The sequence below is a fragment of the Cyrtonyx montezumae genome, unplaced genomic scaffold (genome assembly GCF_038088225.1).
Source record: "Cyrtonyx montezumae isolate F1298 unplaced genomic scaffold, pur_monq_1.0 scaffold_6, whole genome shotgun sequence".
Lineage (NCBI taxonomy): Eukaryota > Metazoa > Chordata > Aves > Galliformes > Odontophoridae > Cyrtonyx > Cyrtonyx montezumae.
The window spans coordinates 10,692,207-10,700,448 of record NW_027072067.1 but is presented as its reverse complement, the minus strand read 5'-3'; the positions used below and the strand labels follow the sequence as shown (position 1 = coordinate 10,700,448).

General features: G+C 65.8%; 2 protein-coding genes across 3 annotated transcripts; one reads left to right on the top strand and one right to left on the bottom strand.

The window, feature by feature from the left end:
- The first annotated feature begins 25 nt into the window (after positions 1–25).
- MST1 (macrophage stimulating 1) lies at positions 26–4,067 on the top strand. 2 transcript variants are annotated; one of them, XM_065749471.1, is made up of 18 exons: positions 26–230; positions 354–495; positions 566–678; positions 755–869; positions 1,097–1,233; positions 1,309–1,429; positions 1,516–1,634; positions 1,714–1,876; positions 1,947–2,077; positions 2,147–2,249; positions 2,326–2,462; positions 2,548–2,583; positions 2,655–2,766; positions 2,844–2,921; positions 2,986–3,132; positions 3,213–3,319; positions 3,588–3,727; positions 3,805–4,067. In XM_065749471.1, the coding sequence occupies exons 1-18, from the start codon at positions 179–181 to the stop codon at positions 3,964–3,966; spliced, it is 2,115 nt and encodes a 704-aa protein (XP_065605543.1). In that variant the 5' UTR covers positions 26–178; the 3' UTR covers positions 3,967–4,067. The 2 variants fall into 2 exon arrangements, with proteins under 2 accessions (XP_065605543.1, XP_065605542.1); XM_065749470.1 differs by having other exon boundaries at positions 1,711–1,876.
- A 43-nt stretch (positions 4,068–4,110) lies between these two features.
- LOC136057038 (acylamino-acid-releasing enzyme-like) lies at positions 4,111–8,203 on the bottom strand. Its single transcript, XM_065749502.1, has 20 exons — positions 8,011–8,203; positions 7,822–7,945; positions 7,659–7,740; positions 7,507–7,582; positions 7,252–7,391; positions 6,926–7,063; positions 6,751–6,842; positions 6,626–6,666; positions 6,437–6,558; positions 6,261–6,321; positions 6,075–6,169; positions 5,956–6,007; positions 5,788–5,876; positions 5,403–5,688; positions 5,253–5,333; positions 5,085–5,173; positions 4,817–5,007; positions 4,636–4,738; positions 4,460–4,566; positions 4,111–4,385 (listed from the first exon to the last, which is right to left on the bottom strand). Exons 1-20 carry the CDS (start codon positions 8,201–8,203, stop codon positions 4,268–4,270), a joined length of 2,280 nt encoding a protein of 759 aa, XP_065605574.1. The 3' UTR covers positions 4,111–4,267.
- Positions 8,204–8,242: the final 39 nt, after the last annotated feature.

The following is an 8,242-nucleotide window of genomic DNA, read 5'->3' as shown; positions in this document are numbered from 1 at the left end:
GAACGACAAGCCACGCCTTCTCCCGTCACGCCACGCCCTCTCCGGTCAGACCACGCCCACTTCCACCGGGCACCGCCCCACGTGCGGCTTCGTGGTGTGCGGCCTCGGTCCCCTCCTGGCCCTCTGCCTGTACGCAAATATTTGCCCTGGGCCGGCTCTGACCTCCGGCACCTCCACCATGCCGGCCCCGCTGGGGCTGCTGCTTGCTCTGACCGTGGCCCTGGGTGCAGGTAGGGCTCAGGCAGGCAGCGTGGGGCCAGATGGCATAGGGTGGCGTGCGGGCCCAGGACAGGGAGCTCTGAAAGCTCCGGCTCTCCGGAGCCGGGACACGCTGACCCCCCTCCCCGCCCCAGGCCACCGCTCGCCCCTCAACGACTTCCAGCGCCTGCGCGGCACCGAGCTGCGGGCAGCAAGCAACGAGCCCCCACCACCAGCACCGGAGCGCAGACCGGCCCAGCAGTGTGCCCAGCTCTGTGCCAGCAGCCTGACCTGCCGGTGAGTGCCACGTGCTGGGGAGCCGGGCCCCACTGCCGTGCAGTGCCCTGCCACCTCCGCCTGCCCGCAGGGCCTTCCACCATGAGCGGCAGAGCCAGCTGTGCCAGCTGCTGCCCTGGAGCCAGAACTCACGCGGCGCCCAGCTGCAGAAGAACATCCACTACGACCTGTACCAGAAGAAAGGTGGGGCTGGCACTGTGCCTGGGTGTGGGGCTCCCACTGCCCATGTGGCTCTGACATGGTGCCCGGTGCTCCCCAGATTTCCTTCGGGAGTGCATCGTGGCCAATGGCACCAGTTACCGCGGCACACGGGACACAACGGAGCGTGGCCTGCGCTGCCAGCACTGGCAGGCCACCACGCCCCATGATCACAGGTGCCACCCCTGCCCTGGGCAGTGTGGGGTCACAGGGAAGGGGATGAGGACGATGGGGACAGCACTTTGGTGGGGAATTGGATGGGAACAGCATGGGGTGGCAGGGAACGGGATTGAGACAACATGGGGTGATGGGGAACGGGGGGGAGACAGGCTGGGAATGATGAGGACAGCTTGGGGATACTGGGGACAGTGCAGGAGCAATGGTGGTGACCGGGGTGGTGCAGGTTCCTGCCATCCCCCCGCAATGGGCTGGAGGAGAATTACTGCCGCAACCCCGACCGTGACAAGCGGGGCCCGTGGTGCTACACTGTCGATCCCAACGTCCGTCACCAGAGCTGTGGCATCAAGAAGTGTGAGGACGGTGAGTGCTGCTGTGCTTCAGGATGCTCTGTGCTGCCCATCCCCATTACCACTGAGCCTCTCCTGCTGTTGGCAGCCATCTGCATGACCTGCAACGGGGAGGATTACCGGGGCTTCGTGGACCACACCGAGTCGGGGACTGAGTGCCAGCGCTGGGACCTGCAGCACCCACACAAGCATCCCTACCACCCTGACAAGTGAGTACTTGTTGTAGGGGTGCGTGGCCGTGGGGGTGGCAGTGGAGAACTGTCACTATAGCTACTGCTCCCCATTTCTCACCCAGGTACCCTGAGAAGGGTCTGGATGACAACTACTGCCGCAACCCTGACGGCTCCGAGCGGCCCTGGTGCTACACCACTGACCCAGCGCTGGAGCGCGAGTTCTGCCGCATCCGTGTCTGCAGTAAGTCCCCTGCCATCATCTCCGGGGGCCGGTGCCCTCGGTGCCACGCTCACCCTGCCGCTCTCCTCCATACAAGCAGAGAAACGCCCACGGCCCATCAACATCACCACCGGCTGCTACAGGGGCAAGGGCGAAGGCTACCGGGGCCGGGTGAACGTCACCATGTCAGGCATCCCCTGCCAGCGCTGGGACGCGCAGACGCCCCACCGGCACCACTTTGTGCCCAGCAAGTACCCCTGCAAGTAGGGCTGGTGGGACGGGGGGCTGCGAGAGCACCCAGGTGTGCGGGCACCCACGTGGCCGCTCCACCAGGGACCTGCAGGAGAACTACTGCCGCAACCCCGACGGCTCAGAGGCCCCGTGGTGCTTCACCACCCGCCCCGGCATGCGCGTCGCCTTCTGCTTCCACATCCGCCGCTGTGATGATGAGCTGGAAGCTCAAGGTGAGCCCCCACCACGTGGGTGCCCCACTGGGGTGTCCGCGCTTGGTACCAGCTCCTGCCTGTCCCCAGAGTGCTACCACGGCCATGGCGAGCAGTACCATGGCCACGTCAGTAAGACACGCAGGGGAATCACGTGCCAGAAGTGGGATGCCACAACGCCCCACGTGCCACAGTGAGTGTGTCACGAGCATGCTGGGGTGGTGCACAGCAATGGGACAGGGACAGTGATGGTGGCTCCTGGCTGGCAGGATCTCACCCACCACCCACCCCGAGGCGCACCTTGAGGAGAACTACTGCCGCAACCCTGACAATGACAGCCATGGCCCCTGGTGCTACACCATGGACCCGCACACACCCTTCGACTACTGTGCCATCAAGCCCTGCTGTGAGCTTGGCACCACTGAGCCCCAACTGCCCCATAGGGTGCGTTGGGCCGCCCACCACAGGCCCACTCTGCTTTCTCTCTGCAGCTGGCAGCACTGTGCCATCTGTCCTGGAGAGCGCAAGTAAGGACGCAGGGATGTGGGGCGGTGGGTGCTCGGTGCAGTGCCCCAGCCAATGCCTGCTGTGCCCACAGATGCAGTGACATTCGAGGAGTGCGGGCGGCGGGACGAGAGGCTGCAGCACAAGGGACGTGTGGTGGGCGGGTGGCCTGGCAACTCACCATGGACCGTCAGCATCCGTAACCGGTGAGCAGGTGCCCTGCGTTCCAGCCGTGCCATCCTGCCAGCTGGGTGCCCACCCTTGCCAACCCCCATGCCCACAGGGACGGCTTGCACTTCTGTGGAGGGTCGCTGGTGAAGGAGCAGTGGGTGATCAGCACGCGCCAGTGCTTTTCCTCCTGGTGAGTTCAGGGGAAGGGTGCGGGGTGCTGGCAGCCACTGTTCCCTGATGGCCCTGTACTGCAGTGACGCAAACCTGTCAGGCTATGAGGTGCACCTGGGGACGCTGTTCAAGGACCCCAGCCCCACTGACCCCGACCTGCAGACCATCCCCATAGTACGCATCATCTGCGGCCCCTCCGAGTCCCACCTGGTGCTGCTGAAGCTGGAGAGGTGAGCATGTGCACCTGGTGCCCTGTGCCCCAGTGCCATGGGCTGGCATCATATCCCCGTGTAATTCTGTCCCTCCACAGGCCAGCTGTGCTGAACAAGCGTGTGGCCCTGATCTGCCTGCCGCCCGAGCGCTACATCGTGCCTGCCGGCACCACCTGCGAGATTGCTGGCTGGGGGGAAACCAGAGGTAGTGCCGTGGACAGCCTCACCGTGGTGTCCCACTGTGAAGGCGTCCCCTATCTATGGCAGTCCCTTCCACAGCACCCCCATTGTCACACCGTCCTGCCCATGTCTGCTGTCCACAGCAACCCCCCTTGATATCATCTCCCTGCTCATGCCATCCATCCACCTGTGGCATCCCCCTGCCCATGTCATCCCCTTTCCCATACCTATCCAGCCCCCACCCACGGCTTTCCCATGCCCATACGTGCCTTGCTGCTGCCCTGTCCCCACAGGCACGGCGGATGGTCACGTGCTGAATGTGGCAAAGCTGCCGGTGCTGGCACATGGTGAGTGCCAGGCAGCACTGCGTGGGCGCCTGAAGGAGAGCGAGCTGTGCACAGCCCCGCTGCGTGTTGGTGTGGGTGCCTGCGAGGTGAGCAGGGTTCAGGGGGCCAGGCAAGCTTGGGGATCCCACAGCGCAAGGGTGACGGTGTTCTCCTGGCCCTTCAGGGAGATTATGGGGGGCCCCTGGCCTGTCTGACCGCTGACTGCTGGGTGCTGGAGGGGGTGATCACCCCGTCCCGCGTGTGTGCCCGCACCGACCAGCCCGCCCTCTTCATCCGTGTCTCGCTGTATGTTGACTGGATCCACAAGGTCATGAGGATGGTGTGAGCTGTGCTGTAGGTGGCAGGAGAGGTGGCATGTCGCCACTCATTCCCCCTCCCCCCCCCAGCTCCAATAAAGGCAGCGGAGCCAGCCTGTGTCTGTGTCTCAGTGTGGCCAGGGTATGGATGGGATTGCACTGCACAGGGTGTCACACATTTATTTAGAGTCAAACCCCAAATCCCCGTTGCCTTCCTGCACCTTTGCTGTGCTCAATTCATCCTTCTTCAGTCTTGGTGCCATCTCCAGGACCCACTGTCATCCCAAGGCCAGCACAGCTGTGGGGCCACTGTGGGCTCTTGGGGCTGTGCTATCCCACTGGGGGCTGCCCCAGGTGCTGGAGAAGCCAGCGGGCACAGCTACCAAAAACATCAGCCTCCGTCTCCACACCAGCCAGTGCGTGGCCACCCTCGGGGTACCACAGCAGTCTGCGGGGCAGGGGATGCTCAGCCAGCACGGCAGGGCTCCATGCCCACTTCCCCCAGCCCCGTGCTGCACTCACCGTGTTGGCACCCCGCTGGCCCGCAGCACCCGGTGCAGCTCCAGCGCCTGCGTGGGGCTGACGCGCCGGTCCCGGGCACCCACACACAGCAGCACCGGCGCCCGCACCTGTGGCACACGTGGTGGTGGCACCTGGTTCCTGCACCCAGACCCTGCGCCCGTCCCACCGCACCATACCTGGGGTGCCCGGATGATGGGTGAGCGCTGCAGCATGGCAACCAGGTCCTCCGCGCGGGGCACCCGCTGGAAGGAGTAGGGCAGCCCCAGGGACGCATAGCGCCTGCGGGAGGAAGGCAGAGGTGGGTGACATGGCACAGCACGGCGTGGGATGGCACGGTGTGGGGTGGGTGGCTCTCACCAGTCGGGGATGTCGGAGGTGCCCAGCAGTGCGGGCAGGTTGGAGACAGGGTTGCGCAGGGCGCACGCCAGGTAGCGCTCAGGCTGGCGGGTGAGGAGGTGGAGGGCGATGAAGGCTCCGTGGGAGCCGGCTAGCAGTGCCATGCGGTGTGGGTCGAGGGGCTCATGGCGCAGTGCATGCTCCACTGCCAGCTGTGGGCGCGGGCACCGCACTGTCAGCACCGTGACATCAGCACTCTGACCTCAGCACCCGTCCCAGTGCTCCTCACCTGCGTGTCAGCCACGTCCTGTTCTCCCACGTGGGACTGCAGGCTCTCAATGCTGGCCTGCCCGAAGCCCAGCGAGCCACGGTAGTTCACTGGGGAGATGAGGACGGTGGAGGCCACATCAACATGTGGCACAGGGTGACATGCGGCACCGAAGTCCCCATCACTCACCCAGCAGCACAGCAAAGCCCAGCTGGCACAGCGCGGCCATGCTCGGGCGCCAGCGTGCATCAAAGACAGCGTGGGGACCACCTGGGCACAGTGGAGACATTACCTGGGTGCCACCAGCACCATCAGGGTGTCCTTCTGCCACTCACTCACCATGGGGACACACAACGAGGGGGTGCAGAGTGGTGCCACCTGTTGGGCTCAGCAGCAGGGCCTCGAAGGGCTGGAGGTCTGCACCAGGGAGGGGCCCCACTGCCATGGGTGCCCCCTGCCCCTGTGCATCCAGACACCGCGGGGCCCGCAGGTGCTCACTGTGCAGATCAGAGCTCTGCCGGACTGTCAGCGTTTTCCAGGTGATGCCAGGAACTGGTGGGGTGTCCTCCACCGGCACCCAATGCAGGGACAGCTCCTGGCCCAATGGTGGCAGCTCTGCCACCACCTGGGGACAGGCAGCAGCTGGCACCGGGGTGTCTCTATCCCATAGCAGAGTGGCACCAGCACCTCACACAGTGCCAGCGCTGTGTGGTGCTCTGCTCACCAGGCTGGGCGGGCAGTGTGGGGCCGAGCAGGTGGCCACCAGCAGGTCCCACTGGATGGTCAGCAGCTCCCAGTACCCCTTGGGTGACCCTGAGGACAGCAATGTGCTCACAGTTCCTGATGCTCATCCTGCTCACCAAAGCAACAGGAGCAGCTGGGTGCCACGTACCAGCAGTGAGGTTGGTGACGGTGGCAGCCTCTGTGTCCACCAGCAGCAGGTCCTGTGTGGGGACAGCGTCACTCGGGGGCTGTGCCACAGCTGTGCTGTGTCCCCGTGCCCCAGCTCACCGTGCGGCTCCGCTGAGGGGTGCACAGCAGTGCCCGCCGGCTGTCAGCCGCCCAGCACCGAGGAGGCAGCGCATCGGCGTAGATCCCGGTGAAGGCTGTGAGCGGGGCAGGGCGTTGCAGAGTGGGGGTGGTGGCACTCAGCGTGACGGTCCGACCCCCAGCAGCACCCGGCCCCGCGGCTCTCACCGCCTGTGGGCTCCTGGACCACATCAAGCACTGTCACCGTCTCCCGCGTCTGCCAGGTGAGCTGGGGAAAGCCAAGCCCAAGGGGGAAAATAAGGCACAGGGATTCAGGAACAAAGGGGGCTTTGGGGACCCGCCCAGTGTGGGACGGGTGGCCCAGCATGCCAGGTCCTGCTCACCATGCACAGTTGCAGACACTGCCGATGGGGCCCCCCCACAGCTCCCTCCAAGTAGAGCAGGCGCTGACCATCGGGGCTCAGCCGGGGTGAGAAGGAGGCACGGTGTGGTGCTGACAGCAGCTCTATGGGCAGTGGGTCAGCACCTGGAAACAGCAAGGAGCCCTCGGTCCTTGGTGACCCACCACTCACCACAGTGCCCACTGGCCAGTTCCAGGTGGAAAATGCCCGACCTGGGGAGGAGGAACACTTGGGTCAGAGCTCCATGGCTGTGCTGTGCGGGCGCTGGGTGGGCATCAGGGGCAGTGGGGGCTCACCTCCTGTTAGAGCAGGCGCTCAGCCCCAGGCGGAAGGGCTCATGCCACCAGCCCACAAACACCACGCCAGTGTCACCTGGGGACCACAGAGCCTATGGGACAGCCGGGCTCAGGTCTGGGTTTCAGCATGGTCCCAAAGCTGCCCCGAGTGCTATACCATACCCCCAGTACTGACCTGGCCAGGGGATAAGTGCTTGGGGACACTTTCCAGCACCGAGATGCTGCTGGTCTCGATATCCAGCACGCAGAGCACAGGGGCACTGCGGTTGCTCAGTGTCTCCCCCCAGTCCTCTTGGTACACGAACTGCTCTCCCTGCAGCACGCTCACAGGTAGCACGGCATGCTCAATGAGTGTGTGGCACACTCACTGTTCGTATGTCACGCTCGTGGGGAGCAAGGCACATTCACCATTCATGGGGCATGCTCACAGGGCACGTGGCATACTCATGAGGCACATGGCACGTTCACCATGTGCAGGGTATGCTCACACTCATCACCCACCTCCTCATCCTCATCCTCTGCTGGCCCGGCTGCCCCCAGCACACGCCCTGGGCAGGCTGTGGGTGGTGTGGGCCGGCTCCTCTCAGCCACGTAGAGCAGCTGCGTCTCCAAATGGGACCAGGCCAGGCAGGTGAAGGGCGCTGGCACAGGGACAGGCTGACAAAACCCCGTATGGTGCAGGGACATCCAGGCACTGGGCACCACGGCTGTGCCACCCTTGCCTGTGCAGAGGGGGATTTGGGGAGGGGTCCCTACCCTCTGTGTACACCTTCCCGTGCTTCCCCAGTGCTGTCAGGTCCACGCTATGGCTGCGCCCACTGCCGTCCCACACCTGGATGAAGCAGGTCGAGCAGGCACACCGTGCCCATGGCACCCGGCTCCCTGGCAAGCCCCGGGCACCAGATTACCTCCAGCAGCTCGCAGCCCTGCGGTGGGCAGCGGACGAGCACGGCACGGCGCCGTCCCGAGGGCGAGTCCTGGCCGAGCAGCCTGCAAGCAGCGGGGAGCCGCGGTGGGCACGGGGCACAGCTCGCAGCCCCGCCCCGTGGCACGGCCCGGTCCGAGCCGTACCGGTTGTGGATCTCCGCTCCGAGTGCCGCCCGTCCGACGGCGAGGCCGCGCTCCGTGCGCCGGACGCTGTAGTGGCGGCTGAAGCGCAGGAGCCGCCGTCGGGGCGGGTCGGGCTGGCTGCACTCTGCGGGACAGGGACGTCATTGTCTGCTCGGGCACGGCGCAGCGCGGCCGCAGGGTCTGACTCACCCGTGTGCAGCAGGAAGGCCCGTCCCGGTTCCCGTCCCGGTTCCCGTCCCCGTTCCCCAGCGGTGGTCCCCAGCGCGGCACGGCTGATGGCAGGGAAGCGGCTCAGCTCCCGGTAGCAGTCCCCAGGGCTGCTCCGCCGCCCCTCTGCCGGCCGTGCCCTGCTCCCCGCACCCCGCCGCGTGGCCGAGGCCATGGGGCCGCTCCGTGCGGAGCCGGCGGTGGCTGCGGCTCG

Excerpts from the sequence above, each read along its gene's own strand:
- MST1 (XM_065749470.1), top strand. The coding sequence starts at position 179 with ATGCCGGCCCCGCTGGGGCTGCTGCTTGCTCTGACCGTGGCCCTGGGT. Across the intron at positions 2,584-2,654 it reads ATCTGTCCTGGAGAGCGCAA|ATGCAGTGACATTCGAGGAG; the intron begins GTAAGGACGCAG and ends CTGTGCCCACAG. Across the intron at positions 3,133-3,212 it reads GTGCTGCTGAAGCTGGAGAG|GCCAGCTGTGCTGAACAAGC; the intron begins GTGAGCATGTGC and ends GTCCCTCCACAG.
- LOC136057038 (XM_065749502.1), bottom strand. The coding sequence starts at position 8,203 with ATGGCCTCGGCCACGCGGCGGGGTGCGGGGAGCAGGGCACGGCCGGCA. Across the intron at positions 7,064-7,251 it reads CAGAGGATGAGGATGAGGAG|GGAGAGCAGTTCGTGTACCA; the intron begins GTGGGTGATGAG and ends AGCGTGCTGCAG. Across the intron at positions 6,008-6,074 it reads CCCCTCAGCGGAGCCGCACG|GACCTGCTGCTGGTGGACAC; the intron begins GTGAGCTGGGGC and ends GTCCCCACACAG.